The 21398-nt window shown below is 39.6% G+C and overlaps 1 protein-coding gene across 4 annotated transcripts; it reads right to left on the bottom strand.

Moving 5' to 3' along the window:
• Nucleotides 1–1511: 1511 nt before the first annotated feature.
• On the bottom strand, nucleotides 1512–18894 carry LOC113018872 (protein mono-ADP-ribosyltransferase PARP14-like). Of its 4 annotated transcripts, none has more exons than XM_026162272.2 (14): nucleotides 18633–18894; nucleotides 18435–18559; nucleotides 12833–14347; nucleotides 12512–12748; nucleotides 11957–12181; nucleotides 11817–11871; nucleotides 11508–11654; nucleotides 7898–7960; nucleotides 7628–7813; nucleotides 7335–7511; nucleotides 6594–7208; nucleotides 5635–5771; nucleotides 4397–4577; nucleotides 1512–2317 (listed from the first exon to the last, which is right to left on the bottom strand). In XM_026162272.2, the coding sequence occupies exons 1-14, from the start codon at nucleotides 18802–18804 to the stop codon at nucleotides 2025–2027; spliced, it is 4128 nt and encodes a 1375-aa protein (XP_026018057.2). In that variant the 5' UTR covers nucleotides 18805–18894; the 3' UTR covers nucleotides 1512–2024. The 4 variants fall into 4 exon arrangements, with proteins under 4 accessions (XP_026018057.2, XP_080147342.1, XP_080147356.1 ...); XM_080291216.1 differs by having other exon boundaries at nucleotides 18435–18583; XM_080291230.1 differs by lacking the exon at nucleotides 11957–12181 and having other exon boundaries at nucleotides 18435–18583.
• Between the last annotated feature and the right edge of the window lie 2504 nt (nucleotides 18895–21398).

A 21398-nucleotide genomic window follows, 5' to 3' on the forward strand; every position in this document is an offset into this window, starting at 1 on the left:
ACAGTGTACTCTGGATCAAAACCATACCTGTCACAAAACTCCATTGTCTCTCTCTGCAAAGCAGTAGATGAATTCACAGATGTCTGAGCATGTGCTTCAGGATAAAGTTAGTGATGCGCTCCAGTCCCTGTTCGGGCGCCAATTTTTTTCCTACTACTCTTAGTTGTAACCAATACGTCTACTCACAGAATGAGTGAAGCAATATGGATAACAGCAGAGGACAATTTATTTAGGGTCTGATGGCAATTTACCATCGGTGTCCAGCACTTTAAAGGATTGATGGACTGGAGCACATCTGTCCTTAACATACCCTCTTAAACATCAGCTTGACACTGATATATCAAAGGAAACTTAACCGACTTTAAGTGCAAATGTTTCAACCTGAACAACTTAAAACTTCTCTGGGATACAATTTAAACAAAGACAAGAAGAAGAAAAAAATATTTCCATCAATAGTCACTTTTCCTAACCAGGAGACAAGTGAATATATTATGTAAAGAGTCCTTTTTCTCAGTCCTGGGGTTGTAACACCACAACCTCCTCAGTCCGTAATCAAAGAGTGTCTATTTGACAATAACCAAAATGTCTTTGGATAGTCTTTGTGAATGAAAACAAAACAAAAAAAAACAAATGGTATTAGCTGGCCAGCAAAATAAAGAGAGTGTATGGCACTGAGTGCGGGCGTGTGTGTGAGTACTTCGGTCCAAATAATCAAGGTCCGGATGGATGAAGGGATGGCGGCCGCTTGTCCTTTAATGGCACCAGTAAGGCAGCACAGTAGTAAGGCAGCACAGCAGCGAGGCAGCACAGCAGCGAAGCGTCTGGCAGGAGAACGAACAATAGTCCTTTTCAAGGCTACTGCAGAAGGCGATATTCCCCGCTAGCTCACCCCAGCTTGCTCTCTGGCACAGCTACAAGCCACGTGAGCTTATAACCCTATAGTGACATACGAACTTGGCTACCAACGTCCGCTTAGCATGGCGGCTAATTGTCGAGCTTGCTAGCTTAGCCTCGATTAGCGATTAGCACCTTAATAACCATTACTACACATCACATCATAGCAAACACATGATAACACATGGAATAGTATAATATACATACGAAACAGATTTTTACCTGGCAGGAGAACGAACAATAGTCCTTTTCAAGGCTACTGCAGAAGGCGATATTCCCCGCTAGCTCACCCCAGCTTGCTCTCTGGCACAGCTACAAGCCACGTGAGCTCATAGCCCCTCCCGCTAGGATGTACTACCACAGTCGACTGTCGTAAAGCAGCCGCAAACCAATAGCAATAAAAAAAAAACTCAAAATCATTGAAGAACATTTTATAACACCCAATATAGGTATATACATATATACTGAATATCACACAATATCAGATAACCAAATTAACACTGGGTTACATTTGCATAATGTTACCACAATTGTATTTACATTTCACAGTTTCTATTTGAGTGTTGATCACCCACCTCCTCTTATTTTTCTTTGTACAAGAAAGTGCCAGACAAGCATACAATAAATCTTCTGAAGATGTAAGATACAAATATCAACCAAATAAAAGAATAGAAATGCATAATCATGTGACGTGCCTTCAGTGTGTGTTTGTACATACATGTCATATTTCTTCATATTTCATATACTTCGTATATAAACAGCTTCTGTTGGCATAATTCTTACAGCTTTCAGAACAAGATTAAAATAACATATAATTTAACACCTAAGAAATTTAACACTGAAAAAATAAAGTCAACACTACATTAAATATAATTGCTTGTAGTATGAAAAGTGCATTGTCTTCTTGTAAGAGAAACCTACCACATAGGTACCCAACAGGGAAATTTAGTTTTGTGTGCAAAACTTCTTAAATATTTAGTGTAAACTATGATAAAGTTTCTGGGTCCTTTACAAATGTAACTTTTCCACACACTTCCAGTTACTACATAAATCTTTATGTAGTTAGAAATATAACTTTAATATTGTTCTTTTTGGACCTTCATTTTTCCACAGTAGAAAATACTTTTCCCTTAATCTCCTTTGAATGTGATGAGGTAGTCGGGGTATGCTTGGTTGTCATGGAACACAATATACATGGCAGGGTTATCAATTTTGTCCACTGCGCTATCGAAGCGGTTGTGAGGCTGCTGGCTGTTTCGGAGTGGAAGCACCTTCATGGTAGCTTGGCCCTGAGTGAAGACGCCTGTGAGGACTCGGGCGACGAACATTAACCGAGAACCATCAGCAGCTGGCTTGGAGTAGGTGGGCTGGGCTGAGTAGCTGGCGTTTACAGCAAAGTAGGTCCCATGACCGTATGCAGTTGCTGAATGTCGGAAGAAAAAAAAGGAAATTAGTAATAGGTTATCATAGATAAAACATGGTGACTTCCAACATATATTACGTAAGTATTGTAAGTTTGCATTTAATATCCTAAGAGTCCTGTTTGTGTCTATAAATGATGGTTAAATACAACCACATTCAAGACCATAAAATACTTGAAGCAGTCTGCAAATGATCAATCTGTCACCATGTAATGGTGGCAGGGACGTGCAGAGGGGGGGCTAGAGGGGCTTGAGCACCCGCCCCTTTCCTGATGAGTGCCCAAAGTGCCCTTTTGTTGAGGCAACTTTTAAATTTTATTTATTTATTTATTTATTTATTTTTATGTGTGTGTGCGTGCGGAGTCCTGTCTGTGCCCCTCAACAATAATATTTAACTATTAATCATAGTTTTGCTAAATAAAAGGATCTGGCTTGCATCAGTCACATGATCACATTTAACCAATGATCGCCCTCGACGGCAGAACGCGCTGGTTACGAGCCGGGAACGAGCTCACAAAGAGCACGCGCATTTTTTGCGGTCCGGAGCTGTAGGAGAAACACAAGTTAACTCAGAGACACAGACTGATGCGACAAACCCAGTAAGTAGGTGTACAGCGTACACTGTAGTGTGTAGCACACAGGAGTATTAGCTTATTATGTACACGTTGGTAAGCTGTCTTGTTGCAACTGACGAACTGAAACAAACGAGCGTGCTGTGTGTGCAACAGCGTGGCAAACATTACCTGTCCTTTTATTAACTGCACAAGTAGTGCTGGTCATAGCTGCTGGCTACCTGTGTAAGGCTGTCATGGGTCTGTAGCTCTGTCACCGTTTTAGGGAACATATTTAGTTTTAAAGTATTTAGAACATATTTAGTTTTAAAGTATTTAGAACATATTTAGTTTTAAAGTAAGTTTCTGGGCATATCCTGCCTTTCTGGAGGGATTATATTTCACTAAAAAACGATCTAATATGCATGTCCACATAATAATTATTATAATTATAATATATTAAAAAAACACACGCTGTATTTTAAAGAACATACATTAAGAAGCAGATTATATTAGATTTATATTTTAAATAAGACAAAAGTTGGATTTTACAGCAGTAAAATGATTGTATCTCTACAGTTTAAAAATGTAATAAGCTTTGCCCTGCACAGAGTGGATAGTGAAACAAATGGAATCATCATAATGACATTATTTCATATTTATTACTTCCCCCTCCTCATTGCTTTATTATTGTAGCTCTAGTAATAAATAATAATGTAAGGATGCCCATAGTATATACAGTATTCTGAAGAAGGTCTAAAATGTCCCTGTGTGTGCGTGCATGTGTGTGTTTTATTTAGCTGGATTTAAAAAAATATTACTCATGATATAACATTGTGCAGACATGGCTGGTAAGGACATGAGGAGGAAACAGCAGGAGCTGTGTGAGGCTACTAAAGGCAGTGCTATAACATTTTTCTGTCATCATTTTATTATAGATTAAGTGCAGGAGTTGTTAGGTGTGGATAATTAGATTATAGTTTATTGCAATAGCAAGTTGTGCCTTGTTCTCAGATAGACAGCAAGTGGAGAGTGATATATGAAATGATGGGAAGGAAGGAAGAAGAGAAGCAAAGAGTGATTCACAGGCAGAGCCTAAATTATTTCTCAGTTTTTTGTTGCCTTATGGTTCCAAGCGCTGTCACCAATCTTTGCATTTTGTTATTATCTCATGACACTTGTTTAATCAGCTAACATCTCTCCTGTGGACTTTTTAATGTCTACAGTCTCAGATCAACACAGCCCTGCCCTTCCCATATTAGATTCTTGATGAATGTGTGTTGTTGTGATTCAGCATGGTTCAATGTGCCCCTTTTTCACTTTGAGCACCCGCCCCTTTAAACCTCTCTGCACGTCCCTGAATGGTGGACCAATATAGACACAATGTCAGAGTGATCAGAGCGGTAAAGACTTACATGTATATGTAAAACCTTGGTGTATAGGAGGTAATAATTTCTAAGACAAAGTCAACACTAGTGATTCGTTTTGAAGCAACAGAAAAATGTTGTCTTGTTCAGTAACAATTATCACCGTTTTGTCCAGCAAAACTCCTGTTGAATCCAGTTGTCATGATGGAGTGGCAGTTTTCCTGGGTCGTCCCGTGGTACAGAGGTTTCTCCGCTGCTCCTCCCTCGTGTGCGTTCTTATCAGAAATGTGCTTCTTCTGGGCTTCATAGGCGCGCCGCAGGTGAACGTTCTGCAAACGTTCAATCTGACAAGAGAGACCCAAGCCAAAGGATCAAAGAGATGCCAAACAAAGCAGTGTGGATATTAATTACATCTGATGGCTTAGTTCATGTCTTTATGGTGGTAACCATAAACTGAGGCATGTGTTTCAGGTATGAGAAGTTTAGATTACAGCAGTGAATAATTAATGACTTTCTTACTGCAAAACTGAAAACTTTAGAAACTTAAAAATTAAAATAAAAAACACACTTTAGAAACGTGATATTTCTCAGGTAGGGAGTTTGAATTTTTCATAGCATTTCTGAGCAAATATATTGACATCGGTTCAATGGACCACAGAGATATGGTGGCCGGAAACTGCAAATATCCAACATAGATAGATAAATTGATTGATAAAATAAAATATAATGTATTTATTTTTTTAATGTGGCAATTAATTTGTTGACAGAATGTGACTGATTTCTGTTTCCTTTAATTTCCTGTTTTTCTTTTATGATTTCGATTTTTTATATACATTTACTGAAAAAATATATTAAATCAATTCATGTCTTACATGTGGACACAAAAAGAAGAGCAGGTATGTGATGATGTTGCAATTGCCATGGGTTACAAGACATCATTTCTTTACATAGGAAAAAAAAGTTCCTAGGGAAAAATGTTTTCAATTTTTTTTTTAATACTCATTTATTATCTTTTTTTAATATTTATGCATTTTACAGGTTAGATAAAATAATAGGAAATTAAACACTATTTATTTATGTTTAAATAAAAATAAATAAGTAGTGTTTATAGTAAGTCAGTTAAAAATAAAAAATATCTATTTGTTACACCCTTTATGTTATCGAAATATGTAATTAATGACCACATGCACTGTTGATATAAAGTCTGGTGCAGTTAATATTTTAATTAGCTTCTTTCCCTGAATGTTAACATGTATCATGATAGCTGACCAGTTAAGCAGACCACATTACAGCCAGTAATGCTCACTAGTTTGCACTGTAACCACACAATCAACTTTTTCAGCTTGTATGCATGTACTTGTGTATATATGTACTTGTACTTGTGCAGGAAAAGCCACCCACCTTCATCACAGTTTTGGGGACAGTTCGTTTGAAAGCCTCCTTTACTGTGTGATACTCTGCAGAAGAAGTCTCCAGAGAAACCACCTTCATAGTCTCATTGGCAGCCATGGGGTCCCAGTACAGAGGGAAAGTAAAGTCTGAAAAAGACAACATGTTTGTTATATTTTATTAAGTCAGGTAACTATTGGTTTGGTATAGGAATGCATTTCCTGTTTTCTGTGACTTTAGTGCTTGCTTTCTTTAACTGATGATAAGTTTGTTAAAGCCCTTTTCTATTCCGATTCTGTTCCTTCAGCTGTGTCTCTATGTTTATCTTCTGTCTCTCTGTCACACTTTCATGTTGTGAGTCTGTCATCTCTTACTTCCTGTTTTACTTTGGTGGTATTTCGTCTCTTGCGCTTCGTGTCCAGTTCTTTCCTCTGTCTCATCAATCTTCCCTTGCCCTTTGTTGTGTTCTCTCTCAGCTCTTTTCCTCTGTGCCTTGTGTTTTCTAAGAAGTTGAAAAAGTATTTTTTCTCCTCTGTTTCTTTGTATTTTTAAGAGCTTAGCAATAAAGCTGTCATTGACTTTTACACATTGCATAGATGTTTTAAAATTGGGATTTGGTTCAGTCCAGCCACATATCAGTCTTAACACTGTTTGCTATATTGGTGCCCTTCTGACACCAATCTAACACTGCTTTGCAATGCAATTTGAAATCAGCAGATAAGGAGAGACTTTGATATTTCTAATATTGAAATTTTGACATTTCCTGTTTCAAAACTGTTTACTGTTACTGTCATTCCTCATAGTGACTTTTGCAACTATTTTTACAAGTACATTTTTTAATACTTTTTTAGTAGAATTATTTCTTTCAAAACCTTAACATTTGTTTATTGAAGTTTATATTACTCTCAAGCATCAAACTCCAGTATCAGTCAGGCTCATTTTTGTAACATCTCTGAGAACTATCTACTCACCTGGAAGATTCTCAAGTCGTTTCAGCTTTGTCGTCTGTCTGCTCAGTGGTCGTGTGGCCACCATTGCCTGTACATCAACCTCCCATACGAGTCCCTGTGCATCTGTTATTCCTTCTGTTAATTCGTTTTTTTCCAATTGGTGATTAGCTGATTTGGGAAGTCTTTCCCAGTTACCGTGATTTGCCAGGATGCACCAAACCACTTTGTTGTAAACATCCTCCTCCTCCCTCACTCTCACCTCTCTAGCAAGGTTCATGTACTGGCACTGATTCATTTTCTGCAGTACCCGGGTGACCCCGTCTTTTAGCCCGCTCACTGTTAGGGCGCCAGACTGATCAGTTTGCACAAATAAACCCTCAGCCTCCACAAGATCCTTCAGCTCCATCATGTCATCCTGGTTGAGGAGTTCCAGTTCCTCCTTTGAGAAGGTGTTACTGGAGCACTGCGTCTGATATTGATGCTTCAGCTTTTCCATGGCATCGTCAATGTCGGATATGGAAAGACCCAGGAATGTGAAGACAGACTGATGACTAGAAGAGCTGATTTGGAGACTGCTGAGGTATGCACTCACACTAGGAGCAGACTGTTGTTGCTGTTGTTGTTCTTGAAATGACACTGGAAGGTGGATCAAACAAATAAGCAAGTATTTTCAGTAAAATAATAATTTAATCTGCTTTTTATTTTAAAAATCACTACACTAAATAACCACACAAGATGGCAGTTTGTGAATATTTCTGTCACCTCTGTTGATGACAGCTGGGGAATACATCTGCATCGCTTCCTCTTTAAAAGCCAAGAAGACATCGATCTTAATCAGGACGAGGCGGATGTCGGTGAGGCTGTTCATAGATGATGTAGAAGACTTGATCACTCGAAGGATGGCACCTGCCACAATAGTAGGGTCCAACTCGCCAGCACCTGCAGAAACACCACTTGCATTTAGGTGTGTGTGTGTGTGTGTGTGTGTGTGTGTGTGTGTGTGTGTGTGTGTGTGTGTAGCACAACAAGACTTGAATGCCAAACAAAATACGTACCAGCAAAGATGGCAGGAATTGCCACTGAGCTGTATTTATACGACTCACAATAGTAAATGACATTACACACAAGTTGGATGAAGTCCAAGTTGTAGACTTCATCCCTTTGTCCACATACATGAAAAATAGCTTTACAGGGGAAATTTCCAGACTGGGTCACAAATATTTTTCCTCGTTCCACGTATGCTGCACAGAAAGTGACAAAATAAGCATGAGTGAGAGGCAGATAAGTAAGATGAGAAGATAAGTAGCAACTTCTCTATTTCTCACCTGCTTTCAGTTCTGCTTCCACCTCTGGTCCAGCTACAGTTAAGATATCTTTGCATACTCCATCTGTAGAAGAAGAAGAGAAAAAGAATAAAAAAAATACTGAATAATTAAATCTGGACCTGCTAACTGCCCTACATGTATTTTTACAAGGGGTGGGATTTTAATGCATTGATTGCAATTAGTTAATTAGAAAAAAATTTAACGCGTTAAAAAAAGCTCTTTTAATCACACTTTGCATTCCAAGCAAAGGGGAACTTTTGTCAATGCTCGTTTCCCTGGTATACCGATTACACTAGTGATGGTAAATTTGATTCTTTTTACTGAATCGAGTTTTGATGAGTCACTCACCAAAGTGAATCGGATTTTTGAGTCATTTGATTCACTGAGTCAGTTGACTAGAGAGTGCAAAAAATGTACATTTTCACTCAAAGTTAATTTGTTTCTCTTTTCATGTAAATCCTACTGCTAAGATGAATGATTCTAAAAAAACAACAACTATTTTATAGAGCAAAAAAGAGCAAAAACATTTCTAAAATTAAGCAATTTCCTATCAAAACTGCTTAATAAACATTTATTTTTTTTATTTGTATTTTATTAGTATTTTCCATAAATGTGTCAAATATATATTTTCTCATCTAAATGTCCTCTGAGCTGTGAGCCAGGGGGCGGTAATGTGCCTTAACATTGGTTGCCAACCAAGAAGAAGAAGAAGCTGTGAGCCAGGAGGGAGGGAGTGAGTGAGTGAGTGAGTGAGTGAGTGAGTGAGTGAGTGAGTGATTCGCTTACGCTTACGATTCAGCACAGGAAGGGAGGGTGTTAGCATGTTAGTAGAGCGATGCTACTGTGAACCGAGGAGCTATTTTCTTGATGTGAGCTTCCACTCAGGGTTTTTTCTTTCAGTTCAGAGCAGAAATGCTTTTGTTAAGAAACTGGCTGTTGTTTCCCCCCCCCCACAATTCGTTCACGAATCGAACATCACTAGATTACACTGATGCACACATCAGAGGTAAAAAGAATCAGAATAAAGTGACTTGCTGTGACTGAGCGGAGGCAAATTTAATTTCAAAAGACTACCTGACGGAAGCCTTGATAAAAGCATGGTTTTATGCAAACTGTGCAAAAAGGAGTTTGCGTACCATGAAGCACTTCAACTTTACGGCACCATCTAATTGCAAAACATGTTGCAGCAAGCACGAAACTGTGGGAGCTGTTAGCTCTAGCAGTTCGAGTACCAACAAAAGATATCGGCAGCCCAAATGTGATGAAATGACTGGCTTAAGGACCAAAATTAGCAAGTCATCATTGGACAACAATGCCCATAAATCTCTGCTTTGCATTTTGTCATCCACCAAACCTGTTCCGACTGAATTTGCCTGGTCAGCACTTGCACAAAAATATTAAACTACAACCATGATAGGTACGAGATGTAAAATACAAGTAAGTATTTGATCTTAAAATAAGTGGCCTGCTGATAATACTAGATGAAAACTTGGATGGTAAAAATAGTAAATGGCCTGTATTTATATACCGCTTTACTAGTCCCTAAGGACCCCAAAGTGCTTTACACATCCAGTCATCCACCCATTCACACACACATTGGTGATGACAAGCTACATTGTAGCCCACAGCCACCCTGGGGCGCACTGACAGAGGCAAGGCTGCCGGACACTGGCGCCACCGGACCACCACCAGTAGGCAACGGGTCAAGTGTCTTGCCCAAGGACACGATGATCGAGACTGTCAGAGCCAGGGCTCGAACCAGCAACCTTCTGATTACAAGGCGAACTCCCAACTCTTGAGCCACGATCGCCCGTAATATGTTCAAAGATCATGTTTAAAAAGACATCCCCATTTCTGAGCAAACATGCATGAACATGTGTTTACCTTTGAAATTCGTAGAGAGCTATGCCACCATTGTGGCTAAAAAAAATAATGTCACAGTTACAACATGATCCTCCTGCTCACTATGCTATGTACAGTGGGGCAACAAAGTATTTAGTCAGCCACCGATTGTGCAAGTTCCCCCACTTAAAATGATGACAGAGGTCAGTAATTTGCACCAGAGGTACACTTCAACTGTGAGAGACAGAATGTGAAAAAAAATCCATGAATTCACATGGTAGGATTTGTAAAGAATTGATTCGTAAATTATGGTGGAAAATAAGTATTTGGTCACCTCAAACATAGAAAATCTCTGGCTCTCACAGACCTGTAACGTCTTCTGTAAGAAGCTTTTCTGTCCCCCACTCGTTACCTGTATGAATGGCACCTGTTTGAACTCATCATCTGTATAAAAGACACCTGTCCACAGCCTCAAACAGTCAGACTCCAAACTCCGCCATGGCCAAGACCAAAGAGCTTTCGAAGGACACCAGGAAAAGTATTGTAGACCTGCACCAGACTGGGAAGAGTGAATCTACAATAGGCAAGCAGCTTGGTGTGAAAAAATCAACTGTGGGAGCAATCATCAGAAAATGGAAGACATACAAGACCACTGATAATCTCCCACGATCTGGGGCTCCACGCAAGATCTCATCCCGTGGGGTCAAAATGATCATGAGAACGGTGAGCAAAGATCCCAGAACCACACGGGGGGACCTGGTGAATGACCTGCAGAGAGCTGGGACCAAAGTAACAAAGGTCACCATCAGTAACACACTACAACGGCAGGGAATCAAATCCCGCAGTGCCAGACGTGTTCCGCTGCTGAAGCCAGTGCATGTCCAGGCCCGTCTGAAGTTTGCCAGAGAGCACATGGATGATACAGCAGAGGATTGGGAGAATGTCATGTGGTCAGATGAAACCAAAGTAGAACTTTTTGGTATAAACTCAACTCGTCGTGTTTGGAGGAAGAAGAATACTGAGTTGCATCCCAAGAACACCATACCTACTGTGAAGCATGGGGGTGGAAACATCATGCTATGGGGCTGTTTTTCTGCCAAGGGGACAGGACGACTGATCCGTGTTAAGGACAGAATGAATGGGGCCATGTATTGTGAGATTTTGAGCCAAAACCTCCTTCCATCAGTGAGAACTTTGAAGATGAAACGAGGCTGGGTCTTCCAACATGACAATGATCCAAAACACACCGCCCGGGCAACAAAGGAGTGGCTCCGTAAGAAGCATTTGAAAGTCCTGGAGTGGCCTAGCCAGTCTCCAGACCTCAACCCCATAGAAAATCTGTGGCGGGAGTTGAAAGTCCGTGTTGCTCGGCGACAGCCCCAAAACATCACTGCTCTCGAGAAGATCTGCATGGAGGAATGGGCCAAAATACCAGCTACTGTGTGTGCAAACCTGGTAAAGACCTATAGTAAACGTTTGACCTCTGTTATTGCCAACAAAGGTTATGTTACAAAGTATTGAGTTGTATTTTTGTTATTGACCAAATACTTATTTTCCACCCTGATTTACCAATAAATTCTTTACAAATCCTACCATGTGGATTCATGGATTTTTTTTTTTCACATTCTGTCTCTCACAGTTGAAGTGTACCTCTGGTGCAAATTACTGACCTCTGTCATCATTTTAAGTGGGGGAACTTGCACAATCAGTGGCTGACTAAATACTTTTTTGCCCCACTGTACTTGTGTGCATCCTCAGTTTCACTTACCAAGGATAAAATTTTGGAAGTCTGTTGTGTTCACTACAACATCTGTAGTTTCATTGGTTATGTCACCAAACACAACATGTAGTTTAACCCCACTTTCCACTGTCATGGTTATGTCATCCAAGTCACTGGTGAGGGACCTGAAGATTGCTTAGAGGAAGAACACCACACATTAGCTATTGTTTGATATTTAATCTGATAACTGAGGGTACTAATGAAGATGGTAAAATATGGCACAGGCTGAATGCTTTTTATCTGCTCACTATGCATTAATGTCACATAATAAAGACAGTCTGAGTAGTGCTAGTTTACCTTGGCCTCCCTGGTTCATATTTAAGCTGAGCTGTCTGTAGACATCGTGGTAGCACTGTAGATAAAAACACAGAATAACACGATAAAGAATTGATGCCTGCATGTTACATATCAGATACAGGCCATCAAGTAAGGGTTACCTCCTCAGAATCAGGGTAACCAGGTTTAATGACAATGTGGATGTTTGTAAGAGATCCAGAAGATGCAGATAATCCAAACTGGTGAATGATGTCAGTCAACACTTGAATAGCTTCTCTCAGCGGGTATTGTAAAACAATTCCTGGCCCAATGATTGGAATGGCCACTGAACCAAAATTCTGCCGTACACAAAGCTCCAGACACTTCTGCAGACCGTTACCAAGAGCCTGCAAATCAAAAGTTACATATTTTTAACTATGTTTTCAAACTTAACTCTTGGATTGTACACTGCAACTGAGCACACAAGGAAAACCTTGAGGCTCCACAAAAAACTTAAATTTGTTTGCATAAGTCCTGGCTTGGAGTTTGTGGTATATAACATCAAGTTATTCCAACCTTTCAACTATACACAGCAATGATATTTATTTAATTTCATAAAACTTTACTATTCCCAAAGGAAATTCATTGATGCATTTCATTGGTTTTCTGAAGGTAAATTAAATATGAATAAGCTCTTATCCATCTCTAGAAGTGTTAATAAAAGTCCTTAATTTTACCTGAACGCTCTTTCCTCTTACTCCGTCCCAAGGCAAGCACTCAATGAAGAAAATCTTGGAGCAGCCCAGAGATGGAGGTGCATCAACCAGCTGAACATCACCAGGGGTGATGGCACAACTGGCTAAGACTGAATCAAACTTTAACTTTAATACATTCCCAGCTTTGGCCAATAAACTTTTGCCAATATTTGTAGAAGTCAGCTGCTTGTTGAGCATGGGGACCACCAGAACATCCGCCTGCAGAAATAATATTGAATAACATGAATGTTGATATTTTATTTTGAGACTATGGGAAATAGAATTGAATGGAAATAATCAAACCTGTTCATTTTCTAAACTGCTGAGTTTGATCTTCAGGTTTGTTCTGTTGATTGCAGAGTTTCCAACTGTGCTGTACATGCTGCTGCTGTAGCTGAGAGATCTAGGTGTGTCGCTGAGTCTGCTGGTGTTTCGTGGTCTTTGCACGTTTGGGATGGCTGCAGTTTGCTTCTCTCGGATAATGACGTGACAGGAACCCTCTATCAGCTCTTTAGTCACTTTACCCTCTTCCTGGAAGTACTGCTGAGCCCCTGGTCCATCTAGAGTCAAAGTGTCTACTACAACACTGTCTAGAGTTGATGTTAGGGCCTCCTTGGCCTCCTGAACATGACATCGAGGACCAGACACAAACACACAAGGATTTGGAAAATGTGAGGCTTGTAAGGTCACCTTGGTCTGCTTCATGCCAATCAAGTCTAGGATTTTATTAAAACAGTAGACAGTGTCATGATGAAGCAGATTGATGGTTTCTTGAGTTGAAACTTGATTCAACTGGAAGTCATGAAGAACTTCATTGAGCTTGGCCACATTTTCACTGTAGCCCACCAGTTGGACGTTGGTTGTTGAGGTTCCCCTGGCGCCTGGCATGTAGCTGATGTCCACTCTGAACTCTCTACTGTTTGCCTCGTTTTTGGCTTTTGTCAGAATTTCTTTCAACCTGTTGAGATCTATTGCACCCTGCAGCTGTACAGTGGTCACTTTAAAGTCTCTCATTACTGCTGCCTCGGCCTCATTCAGAGCATCAGAGGACAAACTGGACAGAACCAGATCTGCACCCACCTCAAAGAAAACAGGGTTTCTGAGGCTCTGCAGGAAGCGAGTTTGGTATTTTGGGATGGCATCACTGGTCTTCATGAAGGTTAGCAGAGCTGTAGGGAACTTAACGCTCTTCTCCTTTATGTTCTTAATCAGTTCAACCAGTTTTGCAGCTCCTGACTGCACCTCTTTGTCAGGGCCCTCCAAAGTGATCATGGCACTACCTCTGATGATTGTAACCTCTGGACAATTAGCACGCATTTCTCGATTGAAGTCTTCTTCTATGAGCTTGAAGTTCTTCTCCACAATTGGCATTTCCTTTTTGGTGGGTAGGCTTTTTTCCAGAATTGCAATCTTCTCCTTCATGGCATCAACCTCTCCTACAACCACAGCATAGCCACTCTCTGTGTAAACTTTGATATCATCTGTCTTAAAGGCCGAGTCCTGCAGTACTATTTTCACCTGTTTTGGCTCAAGCACATGATAGCAGTTGTAGCTCTCAGTTAGCTGGACGAAGGCCTGATTCACCTGATACTCCCATTTCTCTGCAGAACCACCTAATCCTCCTCCTGGACCCTTGTCAACCTCCCCTCTAACCAAAACCTCCTCTTCATCGAAATTTAGCTCCACTGTGCAGCCGATTGACGACAGTTGTTTTTCAAAAAATGTGTATGCTTTACAGTTGTCTCTCAGGAAAAACAGCAGGAAAACATCTATCCTGAAAGTCTTCTCAAGACCATTTATGTTTGGGTTTGTAGAGCTCTGAAAGAAGAGAAGAAATCAAACAAATCTGTCAATTAATGCTATAAGATAGACTACTTATCATGAACAATTGGAGTGTACCACATAGGCCTGGGTAGTAAATCAAAAACGAATCATAACCTTCATTCAAAAACTCTAATCAACGTACATTAAAAAAAAAGTTGATTTCACAGCAGTTTTCAGTTGTACTGATTCATAGAGTCCTTTCTGTTATGTAAATAAAAACACATAAAATTAATATTTCTCTGTATATGTTTTTTTTGTTGTTGTTATGTCTGACTATGACACTGTGTTAGAACAGAAATACGCTACAGTCGAGTTTCTAAAACAGTTTCGATATTGTGTACAATGTAAATGAAAGCAGAATACAATGGTTTGTGAATCAGTTAAAACATGATGTTGAGGTTTTTTTGTTTTTTTTTAATCTGTTTGCTAGCAGTGTCCATGGATTCCACAAAGAATTTAAAATTTTGTTTACTGGCCAGACTCCTTCAAGCTGATAGGAAGGAAACAGTAACTCAAATAACATCACAACATTACAATCCAAAATTAACAACAAAGATTTAAAAGAAACAGCACTGAAGTCTTACTTGGTACTATCAAAGTGTACCTAATAAAATGTCCAGTGAGAGTGTTACCATCTGGCTTTTTATGACCTATGTTTTAAAAAAAAAACACTATCTTTGATTGTATGGAGGTGGAGTAACATACATGGCATTGGTTACTTGCTTGTCTCGTCTTGTCAATTACAGTCAATTGTGCCTCCCTTATGTGTGTAGTTTCCTCGTTCCCCTCTGTGCATTTACAGTGTGTGTTCTCTTGTGTTCGTTACTGGATCGTCTACGTTATTTCCAGTGATAGGAATAACGTTACTAACACCGTTACATTTTTTCAGTAACGAGTAAACTAGTTACTATTTCTATCGTTACAATGCCGTTACCATTACTAACAGAAAAGTGCGGTGCAGTGCGTTACTATTTTTCCACAAACAGGCGGTCGAAGATGTGTTCAGCAGACAATCACTTTTTGGCACAACACCTGGAGCTAAGGGGCAATCACATGAGTGCTGCTGTTTGACTGAGGAAGAATAAAGTAGTCGTGGTAAGCCAGTCACATGACCACTTCAAGATGACAAAGCAACAAGGTGATATATACTGGTTTTTAAATTGTGTTGATAGGCCAGTAAAACCAGAGTCATGATAAACAATATATACGCTGCGTTTTTTCCTGAATAGTTTTGTCACGTTTACTGTCTAAGGACAGTGCTAGCAAGCACTCTCTGCTTATGAGTAGAGATGGCACGATACCACTTTTTTATATCCGATACCGATATCATAAATTTGGATATCGGCCGATACCGATATGAATCCGATTGTCACGGGTTGCCGGGGCAAGCCGTGTGTGAATTATTAACGGACCCAAGATGCAGACTGCTTAAGTCGTGAGCGAGCTTTATTAACAAAAGGGTGAAACAAACAGGAACGAGGTGGACGAAAACCAAAACTTAAGAGTAACCTACACTGGGAAAAGCTAAGCAAAAACAAACATGAAACCTTGAGACATGAACCAGAGATGTGGGGAGAAGGCACTGGAAAATGGCATAGGAACATGAAACGTGAAAAAAGGAGAGTACAGAAACCCAGAATAAACAAAACCACAGAATAATAATAAACTAAAACATAAACACGGAGTCACAGACTCCGGACCATGACGCCAATATAGTGTGTTTTTTAATAAATAAAACTGTTTTTTAATATCTTGCTGCATTTTGTATAAGTTCAAACCTGAAAAAAAACACTAAAGCTATTCTGTTATACCTGTATGCAAAAAATATACTGCACCCAAAATATTTCATAGTTCAGCAATACTGATCAATCTAATAAACTTAAACCTACTCAATCCTTCTTATTCTGGTATTTTAAAGAGTAAGCAACCTAACTAACAGGGTTGCAAACTCCCAGCAAAAAAATATATAAAATAGGGAACCACCCCCCACCTAATGATGCTTAATCGACGTAATCAACTTTAATTTGATGCAGTGTGAAAAAAAATGCACAGAAATCAATTATTTTTCAAGAATAATTAAATAGATTCAACATCTTTCTTCAACAGAAGTGCAGACTGCACAGATGGTATCTTCCCAAAGGAAAAAGTACTATAGCTTACTAGGGTATATTAGACTTAACAACTATATACAATAATGGACTTCTATACTTTTTACATCAGATTAAAATTTGGGTGTAAGATTCAGATAATTATTTATTAAAAGCTAGACATTTTAAATGAGAACAAGAAAGAAAAGTATGTCTTTGTGCCCCCTTTCCCTGTTCATGCCCTATCGGCCCCCCTGGCTAAACTTTGCTAGATCCGCCCCTGCACAGTTACCAGCCGTCAGCTAGTAGATCCTGGTGTACAAAGTAATTACTTTGTACACCAGGATCTTTTTTTATAAAAAAAAAAAAATAATTCTAACAACTGCTTATCAAGCTTAAACGTGCTGCTGTTGTTCAGCTGCTGGTTTTCTCTTTCTGGCGCGAATTGGGCGACAAACAAACAAGAGAGACAGACTCGCGACAGAAAAGCCGATCAGCTGATCACTAATCAGTTTCACGCTGAAGTAGCAGCAGGAGAGGGAGGGAGAGAGAAGAGGCAGTCACTCCATATATCAGTCAAGCTTACCGTGGGAATGCTTTACAAACATTTAGATGGACTTACACACTTGCTTTACTTCTCTCTGGGATAACTTTCTCGAAGATGAAATGCCGGTTTGGTAGCGAGGCTCCGACTGCTCAACCAGACCGCAGACGGGTCTGGCACACAGCCCCTCTATCACGTGATGCATACTGCTCCGACGTGCTATGGTTATGAGCAGAGTTATGCCATGTTGCAAGTTTTGTGAGGTGCTTTTTGATATTTAATGGATGGATTACATTTTTTGTTTCTCCGATCCAGTAATTTAAGTCAGTATTGGACTGATACCGATACATAATATCAGATCGGTCCATCTCTACTCTCAACACACTCAATCGAATGTCAGCAGCTGAAGAATAAGAGTTTGTTTTATATTCATAGTGACAAATCGGGTAAGATGCTAGCCAGCCAGTTAAGGGGCTTCCAGGCAGGTTGAGAGATCAAGATCAAATTTAGTCTGCAGCTCCATGCATATATATATATATATATATATATATATATATATATATATATATATAGCCAGCCAGCCAGTTAAGGCTGGCTATATATCCCCAGAATGATTCAGCCACAGGTCGCATAATTTATCCACTGAATAAATTATATCCTCCCTGAGCTCTTCAGATGGGGCGAGTGCTGCTGGGTCCATGTACTGGTCGCGATCTTCTGTTAGGTGACGGCTGTGTGCAAACAGGAATAGGACCCAAGATGCAGACTCCGGAGACAAACTTAAACCAAAACAGCTTTAATGCTGAACGTAAACATAACATAACTGGGAAAAACTGAACATAAACTAACACCGGTGGACTGGCAAAACACACAGCAAAATAAACGGTAGATCGCGACCCAGACACTAAGAAACACAGGGCTTAAATACACAGAGGGAGCAATCAGGAAATGAGTAACAGAAGGGAAACACAGCTGGGGCAAATCAGAACTGACGAGACCAAAGAAGCGTAAACTGAACACACTGAGAAAAGACGGAGACCTTCAAAGTAAAACAGGAAACACATAACACAGACTGAACAAAGACACAGACTCACATGCAGGCACTACAAAGGGAACAGAGACGTGGGAACAGGGCAGACACAAACACTGACTGAACACGGGGATATAGGAACTTAAGATACACATAGACGCGAACTAGACAAGGGGATGCAGGTGATAGGGGAGACAGAGCAACTAAAGAAGACAGAGACCTAAGCCATAAGACAGAACTCAAAGAAACCAAAAACTAGACATTATAAATAATATCATAAACTCAAAAACCCTGGGTCGACGACCCAGGCATCCTAACATTAACTCGCTACTCTTAAACTGATTCGGCAACATTATCCGGCTCTGACGCTGAGTTTTTACTGTAACCAAAAGTCATGTTTGAAAGAGCAGTAAACTGTACCAGTGATTGGCTTGGCATTGGCTGGTCAGAGGTCTGTGGTGAACTTGTCCGGCTCACGGTCAGCCGCACTTGTCCACTAGGAAGAGTGATGGTGTGAAACTTCCTCTGCAAAACTCTGTCTTGATCTAAAACGAGCATAAACAGAGTCACTGAAACACAAATATAGGAATACATTTTACAAATAACCGACTGTCCTACCTTCTTTTTCCTTAAAACATATTTTATAAACGCTTCCTCCGAGTTTTTCAAGATTTCCACAGTCGCCACCCCCGGACTCTCGCCTTTTCTGAAAGTATCTCCTCACTTTCTCCTTCTCTCTGTCTGTAAAGTCAGTGGCTTCAAAAAACAGTGGATACAGATATTCATCCATTTTATCTGCAATTCTACACTAACATGAGAACTTTAAGCCCGTCAAACATTTGGCCGCTCTGAGTGCCCGTTTTTCTTTCAGTTTCACTTTTAAAGTATCACATCCTCATGTTTACACTCCCACACCCAGCAATGGGAAAAGTGCGCATTTAATTCTCAGGGGATTTTTTCAGCTCACCTGCTCTGCAGGTATTTTACAAGGTGTTTCAGCTGTCAGAGTATAACTCTAAATCAGCGGTCACCGGTACCGGTCCGTGAGTCGTTTGGTACCGGGCCGCGAGAGTTGAGGCGTGAAATGTATGGTTTTCAGGGTTTTTTTTTATCGGTTTTCAGCGTTATTTTGTTATCGTTTTTATCGTTAACTCGGTTTTCCTGGGTCTTTTCACGTGTGTTTAAATCTTCCTTTTTTCGGTACCGGTACTAGTTTTATTTTGTTGTATTTATCCGCGACACCTTAAAGTCCGTGAAAATGGGCATAAACCGGTCCGTGGCGCAAAAAAGGTTGGGGACCGCTGCTCTAAATCATATTTATGTCTTAATATGGTTTTGAGAAAGACATTTTACCAGTAATTATGTGAGGTCTGACATCAACTCAAGCTCGAGCTGTTTTCATATTTTCATCTGAAAACATCACACTAAAATCTACAGATATGACTTTTACTAAGAAGGAGGTAAATAAGCTCAGGAGATTTGTGGCAGTGACTGATTCATGTGATGAGGTCCTTTATGGACAGATGTCATGCCATGAACAATAGCATACATTACATTGATTGTTTAAACAATGGAGAAGAAGCATCAGTTTGTGAAGATCATATTGCTGAACAAATTATATAAACATCTTAGATTTTTCTTTCTCAAATAGTTTATTGTAAGAACAAACACAGTATATCTAAAAAATCACCGGGCAAAAAAGCATTACTGATTTAATACATTTTAAAAACACTTTTAAAATTTCGTAAAGCTACAGCTACTAAACAAAGTCAAAATTCCTTGTTATTAACTGCTGAGGAAATTACACATCTTTCATTTTAGTATTAAACACTGCATTTATATTTGTGATCCTATAAATCACCAAATGTTTTAATTTTCACATGAATGTCTGTTTACAGTTACAGATTTTGTCTTGATCTCCAACAGTGATCTTCCACATTCTCACATGTAGTTTCAAGCAGTAATCTAGAAATATCTAAAGCTCAGAACCAAATCTTTAGTGTCCAACTGAAGTTACCATAAAATTAAAGTTAGCTTAGTTTATTGTGCATTAAGAAATAATTACATGGTTTTTCAACATATGGTTAGAATAACATTATTGAAACGGTCATATTTTACGTGCAAATTGAGAGAAAGTGACCACACATAAATTTTATGTTGAACTGTCTCGAAATCAGATCTGTGCCTCTTTAAATATGTCCTTCCCATTCAGCAGCCCCGCCTATTAAGGGGTGGGAAAATCCACCTCTTCTATTTTCATCTCAAGCTGCTGAGTAAGGACCCAGACTGCGCTGTGGCAGAAGCAGTTACACAAAGTAAAACTTGTGCTATCATGAGAAACCACTTTTCTTTGAATTTACGTTCAGGAATTTAAGCACAGAGACTTTTGAAGTTGGATTTATTTGCTGTTTAATGTTGTGTAGTTGAGCAGCTAATTATCCATTTTTTCCTACAGAGTGACTATTTGATTGGCTGCTCAGCCATGTGCTGTGACTGGTTGAATAGTTAATGGTGGAAGAGAGGAAAAACAGACACACTGTGGAAGAGCCAGAAATTCTAATTAACAATTAAATACACAGTAGTTTATAAACACACAGAGAGTGAAAAACATGAGTGAAAAAGAAACATAAAGTGCATCATGGGAAGGATTGAGGGGTCATCTGCACTAAACATATGCTTTATCAAAAATGGAAGTTTTAAGCCTAATTTAATCTTAACCCACACTACTTTTAAATATCCTAAGAACCAAAAGTAAGCCTGCAGTCTGAGAGCAAAGTGCTCTGTTGGGGTGATACAGTATTATGAGGTCTTTAACATAAGATGGGGCCTGACTGTTCAGAACACTGATGGTAAATCGGTGTTGAAAATGTATTAGCTGTATAGGAAATATTCCCCATGATGAAGCACTAACAGAAGATTATGAGGTAATCTGGATAAGCCTTATGTTAGAGTGGATTGTTAAATGTTGTCATTTTTATGCTTACCATCCATCTCTACATTGTTTAACTGTGGGATGAAAGGAATTCTACTGTCCTTCCCCCCAGATTCTCGAGGTTCTAGGTGGGGGGCTGTAGTCTTTTATTACAGACACATCCTTGTGCTTTTTGATGTAAGCTTCCTGCGTTTACGACCCTTTGGTCAGCAGGAGGTCTGACACACACACACACACACACACACATTCTTACAGAAGTTCACACATATACATATAATGCCTTGTCTTAGAACCATGTGGGCGTGGCTTTGTTCTGATGTTTTTTGTGTGAACTGTCTCTCAATAAAAAGGCAGCAGGAGGAGGTCAGAGTCGAGGTCTTTCTCGTGGTGGACACAGGCCTCCCTTGCGCAAGTGATCGATCGATCGATTGTCTTGTTTTCTTCATGATGAA

This window comes from Astatotilapia calliptera, chromosome 3 (assembly GCF_964374335.1).
Source record: "Astatotilapia calliptera chromosome 3, fAstCal68.1, whole genome shotgun sequence".
Classification (NCBI taxonomy): Eukaryota; Metazoa; Chordata; class Actinopteri; order Cichliformes; family Cichlidae; genus Astatotilapia; species Astatotilapia calliptera.

What these genes read in the sequence shown, in the direction of transcription:
- LOC113018872 (XM_080291216.1), bottom strand. Translation starts at nt 18,804, where the DNA reads ATGGATGAATATCTGTATCCACTGTTTTTTGAAGCCACTGACTTTACA. An exon ending in CAATGCCAAGCCAATCACTG is followed by an intron (nt 14,348 to 18,434) that starts GTACAGTTTACT and finishes CTCTTCTTTCAG; the next exon opens with AGCTCTACAAACCCAAACAT. An exon ending in GGAAGCAGAACTGAAAGCAG is followed by an intron (nt 7,814 to 7,897) that starts GTGAGAAATAGA and finishes CTTTCTGTGCAG; the next exon opens with CATACGTGGAACGAGGAAAA.